The 25988-nt window shown below is 46.9% G+C and overlaps 1 protein-coding gene across 7 annotated transcripts in view; it reads left to right on the top strand.

Moving 5' to 3' along the window:
• Positions 1–25988, top strand: part of SCN8A (sodium voltage-gated channel alpha subunit 8) — a 1610732-nt gene that overhangs the window by 1477186 nt on the left and 107558 nt on the right. For all 7 annotated transcript variants that reach the window (XM_069653414.1, XM_069653412.1, XM_069653417.1 and 4 more), the window contains one exon: positions 8800–8937. In XM_069653414.1, coding sequence (XP_069509515.1) covers positions 8800–8937 — 138 coding nt within the window. The remainder of the gene's footprint in view (positions 1–8799; positions 8938–25988) is intronic.

Raw genomic sequence — 25988 nt, 5'->3', positions numbered from 1 at the left:
AGCTCCACATCTGACAAAGCAGGGAGGCCCACTCCCGCCAAGTACCCCACCATGTCCTCCTGCCCCACCAGCTGCTCCTGGGCATAAAGGTGCCTATACAACATCGCAAAGGCAGCCACAATATCCTCCGGGTGAGTGAGGGTCCCTCCTCCCTAATCACCTTGAACTGCCTATCCACTCTCTTCTTTCTGATACTGTGAGCCAACATGGCCCGACTTATCTACACATTCAAAGTACTTCTGTTGGAACTCTTTCGGCCTTTTCAAAATTTTGTCATACCCAATCTCGCCTAGCTCCTGTTGTTTGTCCCTGATTTCGGCGGTCAGAATTTCCCGCTCCCTGACACCCTGTCGCAACTCCTCCCTCAGGGTCTCGATCTCTTTCCGCAGTTTGACCTCATGTAGCCCCCGTAGTCTCTTAGCCTTAGCCGCCTCCACAATAAGTAGCCCCCCTGAGTGTTGTCTTCACTGCTTCCCATACTCTTACCAAAGCCATGTCCACTGTCATTTGTGGTTAAGAGGTGACTCAATTAGTCTTTGATATAGTCCTAGCAACATCTGTCTTTTAACAGTGGGTCATTACAGAGACATCTCTTCTGTGGGCCCCCATGCAGAGTCATGATTGGACCAGTCCACTGCAACCACGGTTTCTTCCTTGATGAGGTGTTCTACCCCTTTCCCTAGAACAAAATAGTCAATCCTAGTGAAAAACCCATGGGGATGAGAGTAGAAAGTGTAGCCCCCGGCACCCTGTGCATCTCCCTCCACACGTCACACCATTCAGAAGTGCTCAACCCTTCAGTGAGCAGACACTCCTCCCTGGACTGTGGCCTCTGCCCGTCCCCCCCCTTTCAATCCACAGTCGGGCCCTGTATCAAGTTGAAACCCCCACCCCACCCCCCATAGGACACTGACCCCCCCCCTCTGCCTAGCTCGCAACGGACCACAGCGCTTCTTTGAAAAAATACCATGTAACCTTGTTGGATGTGTAAAGTGAGGCAATAGTCAAAGCCCTCCCCTGCATTTTACCCTTCACCATCAGGAGCTGCATCTCCGTATCACTTTTAATTTGGACCTCCTCCAGAAGGGCTTTTGGGTGCAGTATGATCACCACTCCTCTCTTTTTGGCCGGTGATGAAGACCAGTAACACTGACACGCCGACCTCCCTTGATTGCTATTTCCTGATCTTGTCTATAATGCGTCTCCTGGTCGATGAGTATGGAGAGCCCTCTGTCTACTAAGGATCTCTTTGTGGGGGGAATGGAGTTCCTTCACATTTAAAATCGCTACTTTAAGAGAGGCCATTGTAGTTTACATTACGTCCCACCTTCTATGCATTCCCCATTTGTTCCCGTCCCAACCTTTGATCCTTCCCTGTGTGTCTTCCTCTTTTGACCCCCCTCCACACTTGCATGTGCCAGAATTCTCCCTCCCCCTTGAAATCCCAGAATTCTCCCTCCCCCTTGAAATCCCAGCCCTTCCCCTTCATCTGGCTCCTGCCCCCAGCCCCACTTATTCAAAACACTTCCCTTGCCAGCATGAACAGGGGGCCCCACAAGAAAGGATGCCTGGACGTCTCCAGGCCAGCAGTGCGCGGTGCTCTTTCCGTCACTCCACACCGAACCGAAAGTTACTCTTGCCCAAAAGCTTCCAGCCCCCTCCCCTTGAAACTTTGGTTACTCACAACTGCCCAATATCAACTCCCTCAACAATGAAATTGAAACACCCCCGCCGCCCACGTGCCCCAACACCCCAAAGTGCCCAACCCTGCAACCCTTTGAACCTGCACATTTCAAACCACAGGCTGTGCTCCTCAGCTTTCTGAATTTTCAAGACCCCACCATCTTGACCCTCGACCCTTTTATTGTTAAAGGCTTTCAGGAATCTGTCCTGGTTCTCCTTGTTGCCCTGCATTGGCGGAGGACCCGCACCAGACTTGAATTCTTCCAGGACTTCCGGGATCTTGCGACATCCGAGACCCTATGGGGCACTCCCTGAAACTCAAAGGTCAAGGAGAAGGGGAAGCCCCACCGATATTTGATGTCCTGCCCCATGAGGATCTGCGTGTGGGGCTAGAAGGCCCTACAGCGAGTGAGTGCCCCCCCCCCGGAAAGATCCTGGTAGATGTGAACCACAGCTCCCTCAAATTTCTTTCATCCGTCTTGCCTTTTCCAGTATCTCATCCTTGTCCTGAACATAATGACATTTGGCCAGAGAGGTCCTGTGACAGTCTGAGGCCCCCCAGCCTGTGGACCCTGTCAAATTGGATTCTCCCTGGCAGGCCCCAAATCTGTAGATTTTTGCACCTTACTGTCCTCCATATCATCCATCCCTAGCCGCCCGTTCCTTGTCTCTTTCCTCCAAGGCCTGCATGCGTGTGTCCATTTGCACTTCCAGAACATCGGCTGAGAACTGGCTATGATCAACCTTTTCCACCCTGTTCTTGATTGAGTCCACCCGGCCTTTCAGTTCTGCCAGGGAAGCATGTAGTTCTGACTTGATGGCCTTTATCTCCTGTAGAATCCCCCTAATGTCTGCCATCGTGAGCGCCTCATCTCCATCATGTCCAGGTGAGGAGTGCTGCTTCTCATTCCCAGCCATCCTAGGATCCAGCGGCAGTCCCTCCTCCACACTCCTGGCTCCATGGGGGAACGCACCTCTCTCTTCCAGCTGGCCCTGGCTCTGGGCTGGGACCTCACGTGCTGCCCTGTAACGACTTCTGATACCAGGAGTCGGCTCTCCACAATTGTCTCAGGGCTTCAATCCCCTCCCCTTGACTGGCTCAGCTGCAGGCCAGTGAATGGGCCCCACTTCCTTCTCACCCAGGTAACCAGCTCACACCTTTTCACTCTGCTGGTCTGGGGCCCCAGCTTGCCTCTCCTCGCCTCCGCAGCATTTCGTGTCTTACCAGCAGTGCCCCTCCATGGGGTAGCCATGCTCTCCCCCTCCCCCTTTCAGTTGCCAAAACGTCTTTTCCTACTCTTCAGCCCTGTCTTGGGCCCAAGCTCCTTCTGGGTCTCTTCCCCAACAGGCGAGACTTCCCACTGCCGACTACTTGTCTTCTCCATTGGCTGCCACCCAGCAGGCAACATCCCATGCTCTTCCCGCTCTGTGCCTCTATTGTCAGGGCCTCAGGATCCGGTATGTGCGTCTCAGACACCGGGGAGCTACTTTCGTGCCACGGCTAACCCAGCCCCTTGATCACAAGGCGGATGAGCCCCTGCTGCCACACGGTCACTCGACTCCTTTACACGTCAGCAGCTGCCCCGCTGAGCTGCTCTCCAGACTCATGCTCCCAGCGTGGTGCTGGTCGCTGGGGTAACGTGACACCAGGCCCAGACTGAGACCACCGGATTACTCCCAATTACAGTGCCCACTGGGCCCACAAGGTTTCCAGATAGGGGATCACCGGGCAACCTTAGTTCCACACAATTCGCATAGCGGAGTTGCGAGCGTGACATGTCTCTTGTCAGGGTGGCCTGAGCATGGCTTTTAGTCCGTCATCATATCTGCGCCCCCTGCTTGTCTCTGTTTACTTAATTTGTAACCGAACATGTAACGTTCTTATAAAATAGTGTATTTTCTGCTTTGTGTTTTTTAACATATTTACTAGTGATACCTATGAATTGTGATTAATTGCGGTTCACTCTGCTTCCTGGGAATAGACACACCAACTTTCTGCATTCATGTTTAGTCGTCCTTTTGAACTACCTCTCCCATGCACCTGCACTGCGTCGCCTCCCGCGCTCGTCACTGAATGCCCACAGGCATAAATGGCCTACGCCTGTGCTGACACGAAACCTGCTTTGACGTGACACCATTGTGGTGGCGAATGTGAATATTCTTCTGGATTCGGGGTGCAGTTCCAGTTGGTGGTACCCCTGGTTGAGGTCCAACTTGGAAAATGTCATTGCACAGTTCAGTTGTACGATCATGTCTTCTGCCTTTGGGCTCGGATGTCTGTCTCTCTCTCAATTGCGGTATTTGCCACCCTTATGTCGACACATAGCTGAAGTTTGTTTCCTTCTTTGGGTTCTAGCACCAGAGGTGAAATCCATGGTGTGGGCCAAGCTGCATTCTCTATAATGTTCTCCAATAGCTGTTGCAGTTCTTGCGAGATAGCCTCTTGCAGGTGGAAACCCACCCTTCTTGGGTGTTGTGGTACCGGCTTGATGTTCTCATTGATGTGTAGTCTGATCACTTTGCCTTTCAACTTCCCCAGACACTTGAAAAGCTCGGGAAATGTGGTCTTGATCATCTCCTTGTCCACCTGTGCTCCCTTCATGTGACAGATGGTCCTGCATTTCCCCCATTCCCCGCTACATCGTACTACATCATTGTTTTTTAAGTGGATGTTTCTCAGGCCTAGCGCCTTTGCGGTATGGTAACCAAGCAAATATTTCCCATTGACTGGGCTCCTGAACATGTGGATGACGGTGTCGGTCGTCTTCCCCTTGAATGATAGTGTCCTTCTGAAATGTCCCAGCGATGCTAACGGTGCGCTGGCTCCCCATTGGAATATTTTTGCTCTCGATGAAGTCAGGTAATTTCTGCTTTCTGACAGCAAGAACTCCTGTTCCCCCACAATCAAAAAATGGTGGGTGACTCCTTCCATTTGATCCATTACTTTAGGTGCTTCACTGCCATTTCCTCCCCATGTACCAAATTTACGAACTTGTCTGGATCCTCTAGGTCCTGTCCATAGGAGAGCTCGTCCCAGTTTGTATATGGGTCTCCTGGGTATCCGTAGTGGTGTATTAGTCCAGTTGTGGCGGCTGGTCGTTGCCAAATACCTCCCCGTACTCCAGACCTTGTTCCATTGCCCTGACCATCCTCCTTGGCTGTTGCAGATAGAACTGTGGCTGTCTCCACTGCTTGGGTTGCGGGCTTGGTCTTTATGGTTGCTGCCAGCTATTGGGTGTTATTTGTGGCTATCGGCTTGGCGTGGGCGGCCTTTCTTCATGGCAGATAATCTGGAAGTGTCCTTCTGTGATGCATCTTGAGCATCGTTGGCTCGGCGCTGGGCATGCACCCTCATGGGAGAAGATCTGGCCACAACGGTAGCAGAGCCCCTGTGGGCTTAAACCTGTTTGAGCCTGTGGGTATCCTTCCCTCTCGTTCCTCTCGACAGGGTCTGGTATTAGAGTGCCCCTATTCCTGCTTCTCTGCTGCCGGTGAGGGCCGCTACTGAGTCGTCTATTTCTTGGGCATTTTCATGGTGGATGCCTGGATCTCAACCCTTTCATGGATTCTCGCCATCTCAATCACGTCATCAATTGTCAGGGGTTTCTTCAGGATTTGCTTGCGGAGTACGGACAATGTGCACTCATTTTCAATGTCGCAAAGCTGGATCACTTCATCGTCTGAGAATGTTGAGAATTGGCAGTGGACAATTTTCCGGCGAAGGCAAGTGATGCATTCCTCCACGGTCTCTTGGGACGCTTGGTGGCATTGACTAAACACATGCCATTCATAGTCTCTGTTCGGCTGTATGACTAGTTTCTTATCTAGGGCAAGCTACAAGTTCATCATAGGTGGTGCTGTCTTCTGCCGGGATCGTTTTGATAATGCCATTTATTTTTGTTCCAGCAAGGTTTGTGAAAATGCCCTTGAGGACCGGCGACTTCTCCCCTGCAGCTTTAATGAAACCAACAAAATCCTCAACCCACGTGGTCCACCTGGAACCTCTGTCCATCTGTGTTTGGAGGCTGAATGGGCAGGGTTTTCTCAGGAACGCTACGTTGCTGGTGCCTTGCTGTGCCCCTCCCTATCTCCTGCTTCGCCCATCATGTTGGCTGGTCTGCTGGGCCTCTTTTCCCAGCAGTGGGATCTGGCTTACAGCAGTTGGCGGCACAGCCATCCCCTCTCGTGCGGTTTCTGGCAGGGTGCAGGATCCGGCGGGTTGTGGGAGGAGAAAACCTGCTAGTGTCCCCCTATTACTTTGCTCAGCAAAATATGGCAATCGGCCCATGCCAGTGGGTGTGCCCCCCTGTGTCAGGCAGAGTGCAGGCACTGCTTGTGTGCTAAATTCATCTGTGCCAGTTCACTTCGTTTGCAGAGTCGATTGTGTGACCTGCTTATTATTGTAATTTATTTATTCATTTATTTTCTTGGTGTCTCTTGTTTGTGAGCTGGGCCCCCGTCGCCTTTCCCCCTCGTTCTGTTGTGGTGAGGTTGGGCTTAGGGATGTGCCAGGCAGTGAGGCAGCAGGTTTCCTGGGCGGTGGGCAGGATCGCCATCACCAGGAGGTGGTCTGTCTGCTGCGGTCAAAGAGGATGTGTCTCCGTACACAAAGGACGCCAGCACCTGGATGACCGTAACGTGGACAAAGGACTGCTTTGCAGCTGTGGAGCCCAGGTCAGTGAGCAGACTGGCTCGCAAGGATGCTGGTCTAGGAAGCGGCAAAGGATGACGCTTTACGGCGAGCGGGTTTCCCCCAGAAGGACGGCTGCCTGAGAGGCGCTCCGTTAAGGAGGACCGGCCGATCAGCTCTCAGTAGATGGTTATTTCCTGCACCGATCACCTGTATCCTCGTTCGCCAGTTGTTATAATTGTAGGGAATACACACTGTCTAATATCAACCTCATTTAATTTCTAACTGCGCCTTCCTCCCTGAGGCTCCTCCTCTTCCTCCTCTTACAACATTGCCCCTTAACTCTTAAGGCCGCAGGCACTTTTCCCTCACAACAGTTCTCTTGCAACTATCTGGCTTCTCACATGAGCCAAAGCCCTTCCGAGCATTTATGATAAAGGGTGTCTGGGAGAAAAGGCGTCTGAAACTTCATTTGACCCTAAATGGGTCGCAAATTGAGCAGGTTAGAAATATGATTACCTGTGCATAAGAGTGCACGAAAACTGCTCTTGTGACGAGCAATCTAAAAAGGCAGAGTTGACTTTGGCCAGATATGGTGGCTCTATAGTCAACTTCGCTAAAGCTCATTGGGGTGGTGCTGTTTGTGTGACTGTAGAGGCCTACAAGGCCCAGGCAGGCAGGCGCCTATAGTGCTGAGCTATGGGGATGGACAAATCTTGCACAACTATCTGTGGGAGAGAATGGCTTTCTTAAAAGTATGTTGGGGCTTTCATCAAGTGCTGCGACTCTCCAGATCCTCCTAGAACTATATGTTCAGTCTATTAGACAAATATGTAGAGCAAAACCACTCATGTACTGGATTAGTTTGATTGTGGAAAAAACGAAAACCTTCTACAATACTGGCTAGCCCTAAATGATGTAATCGACCATGAAGGGGAAGTATCAGTCCCCTGGCTGCGGCACATAAAGTCTGAGCTATTATTGAACCTAGAAGAGCTTTGGAACAACCCCACTACTATTAACGCATCCTCAAAAGCAAATATTTTGCATGATATTAAGGGGGAAAGAATGAAGGAGATGGCAGAGAGAACAGCCATGTCATTGCACTTGGGTAATTAGTGGGCCCTTAAACAGGGCAAGGGTTATGAAGACTGTCTTGATGCCATGAGTCCCAAGCTAATGCGTTCTCTTTGTCAAAGCTTGCTTTGACATCTTACCTTTTAGCATCTATTATAGCAAAATGGAATGCAAATGTGAGCCCAGATTCTCCTTTTTGTCCAGGTGCCTGGGAAGATCTAATTCACTTCCTGTTCCTTTTCCCTATCTATAAGGATATTCGAAACATGTCATGAAGGCATCTTTTTCTTCAACTACATGTCCCAGCCTTGACTGGGGCCTTTGCGCTTTGCCGAAGTGCTAAAATTCCCTTTGCCACGTCCACGGTGGGTTCGTTCTTGATTCAGGCTTGGTTTAGAAGAACAAAGATGAGCAATCTTCTCCTGTAAAATCAATATTTGTGCTAAATGGTGTGTCTAAACTATTCATGTTTACTGACGGGCTGAAGAATCATGCCCCGGCCTGGTGCTACAATCATTTCCTTTTTTGGATGTTCTATCATTTGAAGAATATGTAAAATCCATCCACTGCATGCACAGAAGCACTTTGGTTCGACATTTGTTTGAGCTGTTTTTATATAGGTACTGTTATCTAGTTCTTAACCTATTTTTTATGTTGCTTGCACAAATCATGCTATATGTAATATGTATACTTTTGCCTATTGACTGTATTTGATTTTGTAATGTACATGTTGACGGTATCCCTACAAAATATCCCCACCAAAAATATGGCCGTTTGTCTCGCCATAGGCAATGTTTTTGGGGAGGATATTCTGTGCAGCTGGGTTTGCGGGGGTGTCCCCCGCAGGGTCCATGGGTCAATATTGCAGCAAAAATATGGCAATATTTTTGTATCACAATATTTTTGCGGGGATATTGACACGTGGAACCCATGTTGACTTTTATGGTAAATTCTTTTTACCGAAATAAAGTGAATGATGATAATGATGCTTAAAGGAATGAGTCTGAGATGGCTAACAGGGAGAGGGCTTAGGTAGCTAGTTAAAGGCTTATAGAGGAACTCCTGGGCGGCTGATAAAATAAAACTTATGTCAAACATCACTTTACCATTCACAGCCTGACAGTAGGGAATAGTAATTAAAGTGTTAGAATCTGTGGAGATTTCAATGCTTGAGAATCATGTTTACAGAAAGGTAACTCATCTTTATACTTAGTTTTTTGATGTTTAAGTACCCCTTTAGCTTTCGGTTGCTACAAGATATGACTATAGTACTCTCTAAGTTTTTAAAATGGTGAATCAGTGGTTATTGAAGCAACAGCATGGGTATAGAGTTTTACAAAAGATTAAATATTGAACATTTCTACCTACCTAGATATATTTAATTATGCAATGTATTCCCTCTTGTTTAGGTCCATCAACAACCGAAGTATGAGGACAACATCTACATGTACATGTACTTCGTAATCTTCATCATCTTTGGATCGTTCTTTACTCTGAATCTTTTCATTGGTGTCATCATAGACAACTTCAATCAACAAAAGAAAAAGATAGGTCCACTTAAATTTGGGTATAGGGATGGGGTTTCTGTTCCTGCTGTTTATGTAATCAAATGTGTGTAAAAACAATGCAGGCAAAAAACTTAAGTTGGTCACACAGTTCCTGTATGTTCTCCCTTTTAGCCAAATGCAGCCAACGGTTAAGCTGTCATCTGAAAAAAAGCTCACATTGTAATTGTATGGTGGCCTTATTTTACAACTAGTCATTAGGTCATTAAGTCTAATACAGAAAGTTGTTGGATTTCTGATGAAAGTATGAGACAGTATGTTTGAAAACAGGGTTTATTTTAGTGCAGGATCCACCTAACCATTGTACCACCGCAGCTTTGCTTTGTTTTAGTGTCATTTCAAGGGTGTTGTATGGTGTGATGTATGGCGATTTAGTGGCCACTTGCTGCAGGGGAGGAGGCATTTGGAGTTAGTAGAGTGATGCAAAATGCAAATCATGAGGTATTGATGCCTTCAGAACAGACAACTTGATGGCTCTGGGGTTTTCAGTTGCCTTCAGACAGACTGCACTTTTCAAAATACTCATAATAACTTGTTAAGATGGATTTCTAGAATCTGGCCTGGTGGACAGATTTTAGGAGTCCACCATAGTTGAAATGAATAGGGGAACTCTGAGAGGTTTGCCAAAACCCAATCAAAGTAGCAATGGAGAGCAGCCAAGGCTATTGGCAGGAAAGTGTGCATGGAGATAGGGGTCCACAATGAGTCCAGTCCACACAGTGAAGCACAGAATTACATTTAGGCAATATATATTCTAGGCTAAAAAAACACACACTGAAAAATGCAACAAGCATCTGATAATATCACAAAACACTCAAATATATATATATATTCGCCATAGATTCTTAAAATGCATTCAATGACTTAAATCAATAAAAGAAGGTAAGTGATGCAGTAAGATGGAACCTGGTCACAGGAAATATGCCCTAGCTTCAGATGTCCAATCCCTATGAAGAGTGGGGCCTTGTGCTCAAAAGTCACAATGCTTCTCCCAGAATGCATCAGGCAGGTAAAGTACTTGTGTTAGTGAATATTAAGAGAAGAGATGCACTAAAGTTACTGGTAAGTAAAAATGTGTTCTTATCTTTCTGGTAAAGATGCTCAGATGCGACAACCAAAAAGCTGTGGAATGGAAGGATACAAAGAGACAGACATCGGCAGGCATCTTTCCAGTCGTGATTGAAATGACCTTCCAGAGCAGGGAGGCTGAAAGGAGATTTACACCACAAGTTCTGCCTGCAAATGCTGAACTGCGATGGTTCTAATGAGGTTGCCCACTGGAGAGCTGGTCAGTCCACCAGTGATCCTGGGACAGATCTGAAGGCTCAAGGCAGCATCCGCGAGCACGTTGAGTGATTGATCCCACAAGTCCAGGGGCTGAAGCACTGCACAGGGCCTTCGCCGATCAGGTATTCCAACAGGGCGTCACCGGGCTCGACGCAGGAATGGATGCTGGGCCTTTTCAGGAGTTGTCTTCAGATCTTCAGTCAGCTGTTCTTCTACACAGGATTGTTGGCTCCAACGCTGATCTGAAGAACTGCTGCAGGAGTCCTCTTCTTATCTAAAATCCTGGCTAGAAGCGAGCCGAAGCCGCCAGTGGTAAGGATCTGCACCATTCAAGCAGCCAGCAGTGGTCCAATCAGTAATCACTGTTGTTTTTAATCATGCCCCACACCTATACTTTCAGGCACCACAGATGTGGAGTGGGACCAACCAGTCCCACCCCCTTCTTGAGCAACACAGACACAAAGGCATCATTAGCCTGCGAAAGCTGTGGCTTTCACTGGCAAGTGCATTACCTTATATGGGATTTTCTGACCTGGCAAGGCAGGAAGAAGGCCAATCCATCAAATGGGCCAAGAACAAGCAAGTGTCTTGTGGCGTGGCCAGTTAAGGGCACTAGCCAGGTTTAGTAACAATAGGCTTTAAATGCAAATGTGCAAACTAGAAATAACACATAAAGGGTTAAAAAAGCTGCCACCAGCTTGTCAATAGGCACATATAAAAGTAACGGAAAATCCCAATGGTAAAAGAGTAGGGTGATATAAACGTATCCCCATTGCACTGCATTGTAAGATGCTGTGTGCAATGTTAAAAAGTTGCAAAAAGTAAAAGACAAAAGGGAAACATAGTTTCCCAGTACTGATAGTCTGAAGTACTTGCCAGTTTCCCCATAACAAAATGAGCAAAGGGCAATTGGAGTGAAGCTGAAGGCTTCACTTCCCTGTAAAAAGTCAGGACAGTTTTAAAACAAAAGTAAAGCATTTGAGGGTACATAGAACTATGGAGGGAAATGTGCCAACAGAGATCTTTCATAACACTTATGAACTGCATCCTGCAAATAGCATTTGAAAAAGAGACATGCAAGGAAGTATGGTAAAGTCAGCGGCCCATCTATAACAAGTGTGTATTTGTTGACAGTAAATGACAAGACACAAAAAGCATCTTTTCAGTTACATGAAAGTATCCAACAATGGTCCAATAGGAGAACAGTCCAATCTGTGATAAAGCACAGCATTTCATAGAAAACCTCTTACTTTTTGATAGGCTTCTTCATCGCCTTATCATCTTCCCACTTTCCTTCACACGGGTTCCTTTGCCACCTGTTTCTACGGCCGCCCGGGCTCCCTTGTCAGCTATGCCCACCTTGGCTACCTTGCCTCCTCCTAACCTCACTGCCTCTCATAACTGCTCCCTTGTCTCTTGCAACTGTACAGGCTCTCTTGCCTACACGCACTGCTCTAACAACCTCATCAGCCCCCACCACTCTGGTGCCATTGCCACCCCCTGCTGCTGCTTCTGGGCCCCCTTTCCCGCTGTGGCCCCTCCTACACTAGCTCCTTTGCCATCTACTACTGTCCTGGCTCCCTTGCCTACACTCCCCTCACTGACATCCCTATCAGCCTCAGCTCCTCTGTCCCGTCCTACCTCTATCTCTCGGGCACTCTCGTCACTTACTGGGGGGGATCTCTATCCACTGTACCCTCCTTCGTTAGTCTTTCAAAAACAGCAATCTGCTCCACGTTGCCATGCTTAACTCTCGCTCTGAGCTGTCAAGCACTCCTCGGATATCTGCCACCTCTTTGAACACCTGGATCTTGATGTCCTTGCCCTGACTGAGACAGGACCGCTCTGTCACAAGTATTGACACACAACTCCCTGAAGCCTACAAGATCCTCTCTGTAGCCAGGCCTAACAGACCAGGAGGGGGAGTAGCCCGGATCTTTCCTGAGTGGATCCCTGTTTCCGTCATTCTCATTCAGGTCTACTCTTCCTTTGAATGCCTAGTCTGCAGGCTCTCTCTCTACCTGTCTCCTCTTACTCTGGCCACCTACTATCGGCCGCCTGCCCAGTATACCATCTTCCTCTTTGAATGGGCTGACCTGGCCTCCTCTCTCCTTTCCTCATCTCAACTCCTCCTGCTGGGGGTTCTTAACATCCACCTTAATTTTCCTGACTATTCGTGTTCTTTCCACAACCAATGCAACTCTCTTTCAATTCTTCTTTCTGCCCCCAACGCACACCTCTGGCCACACCTTAGATGCTCTTATCTCTACAGACATCCCTCGTTCTATCCCTCTCACTACCTCACTCTCTGGGACTGATCATTCTCTTCTCTCTTCCCACATGACTCTCTTCTCCTCTAGCACTGGCACACCCTTCACTGCCTCATGCCTTCAAGGTCATCTGCCCCATGAAAAGAGTGACACCATGAAAAGAGTGACAGTGGCTGCCTTTGCCGGTGTGCAATCAAAATGTCGAATCAATAATTTCGAATGCATTAAATTCGAGAGAAAAAAAATGTCAAAAAAAAAAATGTTGCATTTTTTTTTTATTTGCTGTGTGTTTTTTTGGGGGATTAGATAGTAAAATAAGGGTTATTAAAAAAAACAGGGTGTTGGGGGGGGTTGGGGGGACCCCCATAAAAAAAATTAAACAAAAAATTGTACATTTTTTTTCGACATTATTGATTCGACAATAATGCATTTGAAATTATTGATTTCGAAAATATGACTATAAACCACCTTTGCCTCCACCTACTCTCCTCCTTCTACCCCTGCGGCTGACTCGCATCCTGACACAGCCCTCTCTAACTATCACCACTCCATTTCAAACACTCTTTGACATTCTTGCTCCTGTCATGAGGGTCCATCTGAAGCCTACCAAAAAGTGCAACTCTTGGTACGACTCAGAGCTGGCTGCCCTTAAACTAAAGTGCAGAGCAGCTGAACGGAAAAGGGGCTCTTCAGGTGCACCATCTGACAAACAGACCTGCTGCCTTCTTCAAAGGCAATATAGACTCTGCATCCGCTCCGGGAAAAGACTCTATATTCAAGCCTGCATCTCAGCGGCATCTAACAACACGGCTGAACTCTTCAAACTCTGCAAGGAACTGGCCAATCCTACTGCAGCCTGTTCCTCTACTGCACCCATTCAGGCCCTTTGCTCGGCCCTGGCTGCACATTTCACTGCCAAAACACGGGACATCCTGTCCTCTCTCTCCCTGCACCTTTGCCTGCACCCACATCTCTTGGGCCCCCCACCTGGCCCCTTCTCTCCTCCCTCTCCCCTGTCACACCTGAGGAGGTGTCTAGACAAGTTCGGTCCATGAAAGCCTCCACCAAGCAGGTTGTCCCATGCCCTCCAAAAACCATCGACAATATTGATTCTCTTGCTCCAACCTTGGCCAACTTCTGCAACCTCTCTTTCACCACTGGAGTTTTCCCCACTTCTCTCAAGCACTCTTGTTGCATCCTCTGCTCAAATAACCCTCTGCTGACCCTTCTATCCCAGGAAACTATCGCCCGATCTCTATCACTCCTTTCCTGGGCAAATTCTCGTAGAAATTAGCTATCTCTCAGTTTACCCTCCGCACTGAATTTGTTGGTTGTCTCCGTGACCATCAGTCTGGCTCTAGAGCTTCCATAGGCACGGTAACTGCTCTTCTGAACACCCGTAAAGACCTGCCCTCAAATCATGACTTTAACTCTCCATATGTCCTCAGTCTTCTCGATCTCTTTTGCCTTCGACACGGTAAACCGCAAAATCTCGATCTCCCTTCTCCGTGATACCCTGGGCATCACAGATCTGTCTTTGGCATGGCTTGCCTCCTTTCTCTCTGACTGTCCTTCCCAGGTGGAACTTGGGTCCTTTCTCTCCTCTATCACTCTCTACTGGTGGTGTCCCCCCAGAGATCGAACCTATCCCCTTGGTTCTTCAATGTCTATATGGCCCTCTGGCCCACAGGTTCTCTACCTTCACCTCACCCTCTGCCGACCCCTCCTGCTGGCTAACTATCGCCCTATATCCATCACTCCCTTCCTTGGCAAGATCCTGGAGAAACTGGCCATCTCCCAGCTTAAATTCCACACTGAATTTGTTGGTTGTCTCCATGATCATCAGTCTGGCTTCAGAGTGGCCAGAAGCACGGAAACTGCTCTCCTGAACATCCGTGAAGACTTGCTCTCCAACCTTGACTCTAACACCCCTCTAACACCCCTTGCGTCCACATCCTGCTGGATCTCTCTTCTGCCTTAGACACTGTCAACCATGCCATCCTGCTCAACTGTCTCCGTGATAACCTGGCTATCACTGATCAGGCTCTGGCTTGGCTGACTTCTTTCCTCTCCAACCGACCCTCCCAGGTCCAACTTGGGTTCTTCCTCGCTGCTATCTTTTTCTCTACCTGTGGTGCCCCCCAGGGGTCTAACCTCTCTCCCTGGCTGTTCAACCAATACTTGGCACTCCTTGCCCACCACATCGCCGCTCGCTGCCCCAACTTTCAGTGCTATGCGGATGACACCCATCTCATCTTCAGGCTACCAACAGCCTCGTCCTCTACCTCCCTCATCTCTGTCTGTCTGCTATCCAGGAGTGGTGTGCCGCCAATGACCTCTGCCTTAATGCCAGTAAGACTGAGATTCTCCTCATCGGCACACCCACCCCCTCCTTTCTTGTTGCTCTCTGGCCGGCCTCTCTTGGCCCTCTTCCTGCTCCCACCTGCAAGGCTAAAAACCTCAGGGTCATCTTCGACTCCACACTCTCCTTCTCTCCTCACATCTCTGATGTCTCTAAGAATTCACACTACCAGCTGCACCTCCTCAGAGGTATTCTTCCTTTCGTCACCTTCTCCCAGAAGCTCACTGTCTCCAAAACTCTGGTTCTCTCTAGACTGGATTATTGCAACAGCCTCTTTCTAAATCTGCCTGCTTCTACTCTCCGCCCTCTGCAACTTATCCAGAATAGGACTGCGAGACTTGTCCTTGGCCTCAAGCCCAGGGATCGTATCTCTCCAGGACTGAAATCTCTGCACTGGATCCCAGTGGCTGCTAGGATTAAGTTCAAAACCCTCTGCATCGTCCACAAGACCTTCTGGGGCATGGGGCCTCAATACCTCCAACTCTCTCTTCCTAAATATCTTCCTTCTCGAGCTCTTCGCTCATCTGCCTCTAACTCCCTCAGGGTCAGTCACTTCTCCACGCAACGAGTTGGTGGTAGATATCTTTCTTCGGCTGGGGCTTCCCTCTGGAACAGCCTCCCTGCCTCCCTGAAACTTGAGGAGAATCATCTTCAGTTCCGAAAGCACCTCCTCCTCTCCCTTGCTGACTTCCTGGCTGACACTGAAACTGCACTGGTTACCTGGCCACCCTCTGATCTCAGGCCCAGGTCCCCTCTACCGCCAGTCGCACTCCTGCACTGCCTTCCTGGAAACCCCCACCCTTGGGGACTGTTTTCTGTATCCCTACAGTCCCACTTCCAGCACTTGACACCTGATGTCTGCACTTACCCTTGCACTTGCCAACTGCTGTCTGTACTTTTACTTATTGTTATTTATTTTCTTATCCCATGTACTGCACTGTCCTCTCCCCTTGCCCCCTGCACTTCTCCTCCTTCCCCGCCCCATGCACTTGCGCGATCTGAGTAACACCTGGCCTAGTAGGATCGTTGTCTGTTCTCCCTCTGTTCCCCCTCCCTTGCCTCGTCGCGCCTTGAAACATTTGTGTATAGGCACGTTACAAATGCCATATCATATCATATTTGCATGGAGATGAAAAGAGCTTTGACTGGTCATCCATGATATCAGAGGCCAATCTGTGACGTTAGTAGTGATGATTAGTTGCAGTGTTTATTATTTTATTTGGTAGTTGTAGACAAACTGTGGAACTAAAAAACGGTAGGTGGCAAAGGGTATGGCAGAAGAAACCAAGATTCAGTTTAAAGGGGGGGGGGGGGGTGTCAACCATTGACCTTCTATCTTGAGGAGAGTAGTAGACCCAGGAGTTGTTGCACTAGTGTTGTGGTTGAACTGCTGCCTGTGTGGCAATGGAGGAACTTCTTGTGCTTGGATCGCAGCTGTAAGTACACCCTTTGTGCAATTCATCTTTTATCACTTTCAAGTTGTTGAGTGGGATTACTTGGGCTGGGGTTGCTTGCTTTCTGCTGACATTCTTGACATTTTTGTTGGCTCCAGTCCAAGTCACTAGCTATCATGTGCTCTAAAGATGCATCAGTCCTATAATTTAGGTGGGATGAAAGTTAATTGTAAATCTCAGGGTAGAGGACGTACCTGCGCCCATAATGGTTTATATTATACATTCTGATTATATTCCTAAAACCAGAGTAGTGCATCCAACCCATATCCCTTGCTAATGCTGTCCAAGCCATGGTGTGAGCACTGAAGAGATGATTCAACAAATAGTCTATGGAAGAAGGGTTGTAAAGTCTGTGCATTCCCAATGCATGGAGCAAAGTTCAGTTAGTGCTTTCAAAGTAGTTAGAGACTAGGAGCAACTGTTTTAAATAAATGATGTCATGAGACTTTTCTAGTACAGGATAAATGTCAGTAAACATGTGCAGGTAGGGACAACCCAGTAAATGAATTAAAAAACTCCTGGTACACGGAAGAGATAATGTGAGTGTGATGGCCAAGAGAACTTGAAACCAAATAGTCTATACAGTATTAAAGAACGTTGAAGTTTTGGTATAAGTAGATGGGCTACTCAGCTGTTCTTTGTGGCCAACTTCTATTTTGTTGAATATTACCATTGCATCTGTTAGGAGGGTTTGTTTCTGAATATCGCTCATGTGCCGTTCATAAAACCAACTGTAGTAGTGTGCAGGACTTTCCCTTAAATTCGACTCAAATCCTGATAAGTGTGACTATACAGTAAGGCTTTATTATTACATGTGGTGACTGGTGTACGTGAGAGATCATGCACACAAACACTGCAAATAGATGGTCCACACAGAGTGTACTGAAAAATATATATCCTTTTTATTTAACAAGAATGTGGTTTGCTTGGGGTCCCTTGTGTGTCCCCTTTTCTGCTTTAAGTGCTTACTTACCTTTTTGTAGATATTGACTTTCAGTGCACTTTAAATTACAGCAAACTCAGTATACATTGCGAACACAAAACAACATTCTACACAGATGCAAACGTTGAAATGAAAAGTGGGTTACACTTCAAAAGTTATTACAAATGTAAAGCAAAGGTTTGAAAGTCTAACCAATTTCTTAAGAAGTTCAGCCCTAACTCCTTTGCGATTATCTCACTGTTCAAAGGCAAGTAAGGTTTTAAGTTAATAAAAAGGGTTAGAACAGAGTAAGAAGCGTCCACTCATTCGAGACAACAAGACAAAGACATAAGTTGGGCTTTGGTCACACCATAGCGAAGTATGTACTTCCAATTCTTACCACCAAGACAAAGGCTGCCACCAGCATAGGGTAGTCATGAGGACTAGAGCGATATTGCTCAGTCCCAGGTTCCACCACCAAAGGCGAATGGGCGGGGTGGCTGCAGTCCATGGTCATCAGCCCCAAGGTAAGACAGTAAGGGGTATCCACTCAAAGGGGTTGTCAAACAAGCCACACAGGCCGAAGCCAAGAAGACCAGTGACTGGTGAGCCTAATCACACTGATCGATGGTGCCCATGGGTTCTGATTTCAGATATAGCTTCTGGTGTTCGGTTTGCAACCGGCTGGTGTTGGTGCCAGCCTCCGATGATGGTCTTTAGAAAAGGAGGTCCTCTGCCCAGGAATGAAGACGGGGACAGCAAATGCACCATCAGTGGAGCAAACTGAAGAGTAACATTTCCAACAGGTCACAGGAGATGCAAGGCAGAACAGAACTAAGCCTCAGCCTTTTCAGGTGCTTCCCCCACCCTGGAGTTGGCGGGAACAGTAAGCTTACTGTCCTTCACTGCTTCATGGGCCACACCTGAACAGGTATCTACTATTCAGGAGAGGTGGCAAAGCTTCACCTTGTTGGATCTGGAACAGCAGTGGAGGCTTCAGGGAGAGTTCCCGGCATCTGGCAGGTCTTCTCTGCTTCTCCAGCATTGGATCGTTCATAGATTCACATGCTTTGAATCTTCTCTGTCGTCAGGCTGGGAATCCCAATTACACACTTCCTTTTATATTAAAGAAAAAACAGGTGTGTTTTTTAGTCAACCTCATTGAGGTTGGTTTTGGTCTCCTCCAACGGGGTGTTGAGTGCTATGCCCCAACCATAGAGGCCAGTCTCAGACTGTAGCTGCATCTCGTGCTGGGAGGAGTCCTCACACCTTTCCCCCAGGAGAAAACATTTCTACACAGATATATCAAATAAATGCTTTATATTCTAACAATGGAGAGAAAATCGAAAAAAATTCCAGTTCAGAGCCTGCTCTGCCCGTGGCTTAAAAACCATTTGCGAAGGGGATAAGCATGGATTTTTCAAAAAAGGTAGCAGGCGCCCCTCTTTCGAAAGAACACGGCATGATAACCTGTTCAGTGGTTATTAACCACTATGAGAGTTTGCAGCCATCTGCTTTTTGCTCACTGTACCTTTCACAGATGGGAAATATCCGTTTGCATATCAGTCTTTGTCCCACTCACATGGGCAGTCCAGCACCAAAATGCTATGGCAATTCCTCTCTGAACAAGAGTACCAGCAGCAACCCCATACACGTGTTTCAGCCTTGTTGGGCCTCATCGGTGAGGTGAAGCTGTGCCTCTCTGAGCACAGTGATCAGGGAGTCCACGTCTGACTGCATTTATTGCTTATACCCAAACCATGCAACATTAGACGGTGAAATATGCAAAGGATTCCGCTCTTTTGAGAGATAGGCATAGAATATTGGTGTGCTGACTGAATGTGGGCAAATATCCACTCCCTGAGGTGGAGTCTTCTAAAGGTGTGGCAGTAGGGAGGCTGTCTGAGTAGACCTCTTCCTATTCTCAAAATAGGTCAAGTTCTGAAGAAAGACCCCGCACAAAAGAAAAATGCAAGAAACAAAAAAAGGAGTCATGACAACGTCAATGAAAACCCATGATCCGGTGTCCACGGCAATCCTGTCTACAAGTGGTTCGTCCATGGGAGGTTCGCGGATCAGTCCTCAATTTCCATCAACCAAGGGACCAACGCATTCATCTATTGGGAGCCAAACACCATTGTCAGAAAACCCCAGGCCTAAAGGGCTGACGTTGCACATGATGTTGTTGAAGACAGTAAGGCCATTAAGCCATTAGTTAAAGAATTGAAAATACCATTGCAGACATTGTCTACAAAAAAAGACGCAGGAACATCAATCGTCAATAGGATCATCGACTAAGTAGAGAAAACATGACAAACCATAGTCTACAGGATCGTATTACTGAATCATTGGTCCAAGAAGAACCTTTGGCAACAATCTACAAACAGTACACAACTGCGACACAAGGCGCACTGGATAAGGTGGAAAAACAGCAAGAAAAAGAACAGCTGTATTCCCACAAAGGCCTAAATCCCAGGCAATGTCACCAATCACATATTCAGAGCTTATGCCTGACTAAATGTTTGAACACGACATTGATTCTGACTTTGAAGGTCAACAAGGGTGCTCTCTAAGGTTCTCGGACAAGTCAGTAATAACGGAAGAGCTCCAAACACCTTCAGAGGTGACCCAAGCACTGCATCCCTCACAACCCAAGTACCTCAGGGGCCACAGATGCCAGATCCAGCTCTGCATGTGCCTATCCCAAGTCAAAATATACCTCCTCAAATGCTTCTTTCCAATCAAGTGCTCTCGTCATTACAAACTTTGGTGGCACAGTTAAATAACAGAATACCGGTCCCTCAGCTGTTGTCACCACCTGTTCCACAATGGAAACACCAACCAAGGTTGCTCAGGCATCGATCACGGTCACAAGTGCCCAGATAGCGGGCAAAATCGACGGCACAAAGCATACCAACCGCATCACACAATTCCAGGTTCAATTCCCAAAGACCATCAAAGTCTCCAAGCCAACCCATATCTCCTGAGTGCTCACGCAATGGGGAAGATCAGGAGGGTGGCAAATTGACACAAACAGTGATGGATGACGATCCAAGGGACACAGAGTGCTCAACATCTACGCCATATAGGGAGGATGACTGGACACGGATAATGCGCCTAAAGGAGACATACATGAGGAACCGGAAGTCACCACCTGATGAGGCGTTTCACGTAATGATCAGAAAAGCATACAAAGAGTTTGGGCTAACACCTACTGATGAAAAGAAAGACTGCTTCTTATTCGAACTTATGAATAAGTGAAGACAAGCAGTGGTTTCCATCCCAATCCTACAACACGTGTGGGTGTATGGCCTCCTCACCATGAAGTGGCCATTCTCTGAACCAGCGTTAAACGGAAGGCTCTAGAAAAAGTTTAGACCCAGACTTACACCTGAATGCCTTACTGTACAACCTTCACCAAACTCCATAGTCTCGGCTGTGGCAGAAAGCAAAGAGAATGCACAGGTTTCCAAGTGCTCGGTAACCCCTGATAATGAGGGTCGAAAGGCAGACACTTTTGGTTAAAAAAGTACTCGTCATTGGGGCGACAAAAGTAAAGACGGCGAATGCACTAGGCACTCTGGCCAGATATGATCGAGAGATTTGGGATAAAACTATACCCTTCTTGGAACATTTGGAAGAAGAAAAAAGGAAAGAAGCCATTGCAATCCTCGTGGGGGTCGGGGTGGTGGAGGGGTAGTTGGGAGAGAACCATCCACCCATAATATAAAAATAGCAGTGGATATTGCAGAAACTGCTTTTAAATATAATGACATGGTTGACTCTGCTGCACCAATTTCCTGCCATAAGTACAGTCCAACGTTCTATAAGTGCCATTTGAAGGAGACCAGCTGTTTGGCGACAAGTTTGATGAAGCCTTGAAGGCAATGAAAACAGATACTGATATAGTGCTGTCATTAACATTGTTTCAGTACAGGAAGACAGTTTCGTCCATTTAGGGGAGCATAAGGCCATTCAACAACGTACACAAGGTAGATCTTACCAGTGCAAATCATATTATAAACAAGGCTTTAAAACGATCTACCAAGTGCACCATAAGTCAAAATACTACAGAATGACACAAAGGCACAGCACATCTTCATCACAAAGAGGTAGACAAAACAAGCAGCAGGCATGACTACTCTGAGGTGAAAGAGGCAGTTCGGGCACAGATCGGATGCAGCATAACAAACTGCATGGAGGTATGGAACAACATCACTGCAGACTCATGGGTCCTAGCCATAATCCGACAAGGACATGTCCTAGAATTTTCCAGAAAACCACCAAATATAGTTCCAAAGAACCAAAACACCTTTCATTTAAAAGCCCTATAAAACAAAGTCTGGGAAATCCTAAAGGAAAATGCCATACAAAATGTTCTGCAGTGATTTCAAGGAAAAAGGGGTGTATTCAAAATTCGTAGTTGTCAAAAAACCAGACCCGAAAATGGCGACCAATTCTCGACCACAGAGCCCTAAGCAAGTTCATAAAAATGCAAAAGTTCAAAATGATCACCCTAGCAGACGTGATCAGGGCAAGATTTTCTAGCACCATTAGATCTTCAAGATGCATACTTCCACATTCCAATAAACGGGGTGCACATAATGTACCTGCGGTTTGTGGTGGGAGAGCAACACTATCAATTCAAAGTGCTGCTGTTAGGACTAAAGTCTGCTGTCAGAACTGTGAAGAGTCAGAAATGCAAGACGGACACAAAGGTAACATTTTCTCAAGGTTTGCCATTTATTAAAAATAAAAAGGGGTTTGGAAAAACGTCTAACTTTCCCTAGACTAATAGAGAGGTCCCTACCTAGCAAACTAAGACTAAAGAAAAATGGCCTAGTGTCCAAAATATCTCTGGCCCTCACACTAAAACACACAAGGAAAATATGTCTAACTTTAGTTTAGCAAAACAATTCTGTAATTTGAACTTAAAAGTTCTTGTAAGCAATCCTTGTGACCAGGGTTGGATTCCCTTCCCCCGGATCAATTCAGGACCACTTGGATTACAGTTCTGATTCAACAAAGCAATGTTCAAGTTGATAGAAAAGTCTTTGTCAACCACTGTCTTGTTCTGGGACACCACAAATGTCTCTTCCACAATGCTTGGTTGATAATCCACAATATCGTTCTTTCACAAACACAAATTCAAACCAATGTAAGGGTTCAGTTACCATGTAGCACCTTGCACCTTCTTCAAAGGAACTGCTTCTTGCCAAGATAGCACAGGGTTGAAATTGCCAGGAGCTGGGAGCTATTTAGCTCCTCGTAGTAGCCAAGGAGAGCCTGGTTAGCTTGAAACCAACCGCTATCAGGAGCTACTTTTGACTCCTGGGGCATGTGGTGCCATACAAACCTAGCTATGTGATATTCAGGGGCAACAAGTTTGTCTTGGAAGCAAGACAACACATAGCACAGGTTAGAATCCCGGGCTTGTGCTTCGAATTGGGTTATAAAAGAACGATTATCATATATAATAATAATATTAGGCATGTTTAAGGATGTATATAAAGGACGATAAAGAACATTTAGATAACATTTAGAGCATATTGGATAACATAAAACAGAGTTTGCATCTTTGCTCAAAGTTTGTTTTTTGCTGTGCAGTCCGTACTAGCTCCTGGTTTTGAGGTAGCGCCTGCCTAACTGGTTATGCTGAATACCCAGGAGCTGCTTTTTGCTCTTGGTCAACAAATCCTAATTTTGATCCTTTTAAGCACTTCAATCTTTCTACTTCTTGATATGAAACATTTTTGTCAGGATAGCAACACTTAACCTGTCTTAGTGATGCTACTACTCATCAAACAACTAATAAAGTAAATGGATTCTCTTAATCCAACAAAGGTTCTTTCAACAAATCTTACGCCACAAAAATATATTAACAAACCACCATCGTTGCTCCTGGTCCACTCGCCTGCCTGGACTGACCACTATAAACCCTTTATTGGTCTGCTCACTTGCCAAGCAGAAAACGCCTATAAATACTTTCAAACCTGATGGCAATATTGCCTCTAGTGTTCACCACACCAATCTTTGGCAGGGTTTCACAGTTTTTTATCTGTTGGTGAGATGAGATATAAACTTTCCCAAAAGTATGTCTCTTATAAGGGTTGCTTTATGGAGGTTTTCTCACAATTCTTGGCTGATGGCAATGCTGGTTGAACTTTTCCCAGTGTCTGTCTTACTATGGGTTTCTCATAGCCTCTTGTCTGTGGATAGTACTGGTGAGAGGTTTTCCCCAATAATAGTTCTTCTAAAGTCTTTTGACAGCCTGTTGGCTGTTTAGAATGCTGACCATAAACTTTCCCCTCTTTTAGCTTCCTGCAAAGGGAACTTTATCTTTGCCACTTCGCTTCATTTTCTTTAATTATTAGATATTCAGAAAACAGTCTCTGCTTTGATGTATCAATTGTTTGGTATTCAAAATTGTTGCATTGTAACAGCTTTCTTGTTTGGAGCTCCCCGGTGCTGGCATTCACACTCAGCCAACTCACTGGTTCTCTGCGGCAGCTTCTCTTGCTTTCTGGCTTTTCAGCAGTCCTTAGCGTTCAGTCTGCTTGCTTTGCGCTTCTGCAAGCCTCCAGTAAGTTGTGCAACGGTCTTCGGGAGCGAGGACAGCTCAGTTGATCTTCTGCGACTTCACCGGCCTGCGACATGCTGTGCTGGAAACACTTCTCCTCCTTAGCTGGGCTTCTTCTTAGTGCGCTGTATACACTGCGCGTACTCTGCAATTCTGCTTTTGCTCAATTTAACCCTTCGCAGTGACTTCAGCTGGCTGGCTTCTTTCCGTGGTGACTCCTACACCTTGGATGGCTTCACTGTCCTCAGCTGCGCTTCCCGCACTGCCTTCCAATGCTCCTTGCACTTCTTCCTGTGCTTCACCTTTATTCCCCAGCTTTGCCCCATCTTGGTTTTTAAATATCCTGCTCTGGTTATTTGAGTGGCAGCAACTACACCACACCTTTGAATATGCACGATTCTGAATCCTCTGAGCTCCTTTTCCTCATCCCAGTACATTTAGCATTATGGGAACTGAAGCCCATAGAGGAATGTGTGATATTAGGTTGTTCCATGTTATTTTCAGTTAATCCATGCTGATCTATGAACTGAGAGTTGTTAGAATAAGGAGAAGTTGTGGAAAGAGTTTGTAATTCCACTTTAGAGTGAGGATCTCTCATTAAGGCAGAATTATGACATTTCAAGGTTCTTAATTCCTGTTCCTTTGAGGCACCAACTTTGTTCTGTTTAAATGACTTTTATGACGGGTTGTTTGGGCATTGATATTGGAGGGACTGGTACATTGATAGAATGCCATTCGGTATCTGGGAATGATTTAATGTTCATCCTCAGCAGAAGATGAATACTGTGTCTCCCCTGCCATAGTAATCACTTCTCCCATATAGCTGTCCCCTCCCATGTGATCGTTCCTCCTGGTACCACCTCCCGATAGCGACTGCCTTTGCCTGGCCACATGGAAGGAGACTTTAGGTTTGGGTTTGGTGATGACTCTTCAGGATTCATCACAGAACCTTCACAACATGTCTTTGACCTGTAGCATAGCAGCTGCGAAAGCAAGGTCTCCATGTTTACTTTGGCGACTGGCTGGTACGGGCCCCCACACTAAGTCACTAACACTCACAGTTTCAACCGTGACATGGATCAGATTCACAATCTACTACAGGAAATCTTGTATGTGGCCCTCCACACAAGTAGTTCTCCTGGAAGCAGCATTCTCAACAGCAGAAGCGCAAGTTCACCAGTCTCTGAAAAGAATCCAGACATTGCTGGTTTCAGACCACAAATGTGGGTATTGATTAGGAGGTCCATGCAACTATTAGGGACAATGTCATCATGCATACCCTTGCTCCTAAATTGCAGACTGCAAACAGATTGCTACAGAAATTCATGGCTGACAGGTGGTCACAGATTAGCAGTACCTAGGGTGATAAGATCAGGGTCATGGAAAAACTAGTCCAGCAACTGATATAGTACTGCATAAGATATGCATAGGAATGCCACTGCAAGAAAAGCCCTGGAAAAGGACCCTCGTCACGGACGCCTGCCTGTCGGGATGATAGGATATGGCATTTATAACATGCCTATACGCACGTGTTTCAAGGCACGACGAGGCAAGGGGGGGGAGAACAGAGGGAAGACAGAGACAATGATCTTACTAGGCCAGGTGACATTGAGATCGTGCAGGGGATGGGGAAAGGGCAAGTGCAAGGGGGGGGAGAGAAGGCAGTGCAGTCACGTGGACCAACTGTACATGAAGGGCCAGTGGACTCAAGAGGGGAAACGCCTGCATATCAACATTTTAGAGTTGAGATGGGCTATTCGCTCATTCTTGACTAACCTGGGTCGCAGTCCAGGACATTATCATGGGAATCTCAGCACCTATGGCACTGGGCGATACACAATCAAATATCCCTTCAGGCGTACCACTTGCCAGCAGTTGCAGACAGGCTTGTTAGAGCTACCGATCAGTTCCACGAATGGGAGCTCAAAAACCTACAGCTCGCCAGAGTGTTCAAAAGGTGAACCACAAAACAAGATTTGCCAGCAGGTTCCCTCATGTGGGATCCATGGGGGACACCTTTGCAATTTCATGGAAAGGCCTTTATGCTTGCACATTCCCAGCAATCCCAGTAATTCACAATGTCATACAAATTATGTGGACATACACATGCCGCCTGATCCTCATAGCCCCAGCATGGCCACGCCAACCGCGGTACCCC

The sequence above is a fragment of the Ambystoma mexicanum genome, chromosome 3q (assembly GCF_040938575.1).
Source record: "Ambystoma mexicanum isolate Mex_15411 chromosome 3q, UKY_AmexF1_1, whole genome shotgun sequence".
NCBI classification, from domain to species: domain Eukaryota; kingdom Metazoa; phylum Chordata; class Amphibia; order Caudata; family Ambystomatidae; genus Ambystoma; species Ambystoma mexicanum.
This window is presented reverse-complemented; position numbering and strand designations above follow the sequence as displayed.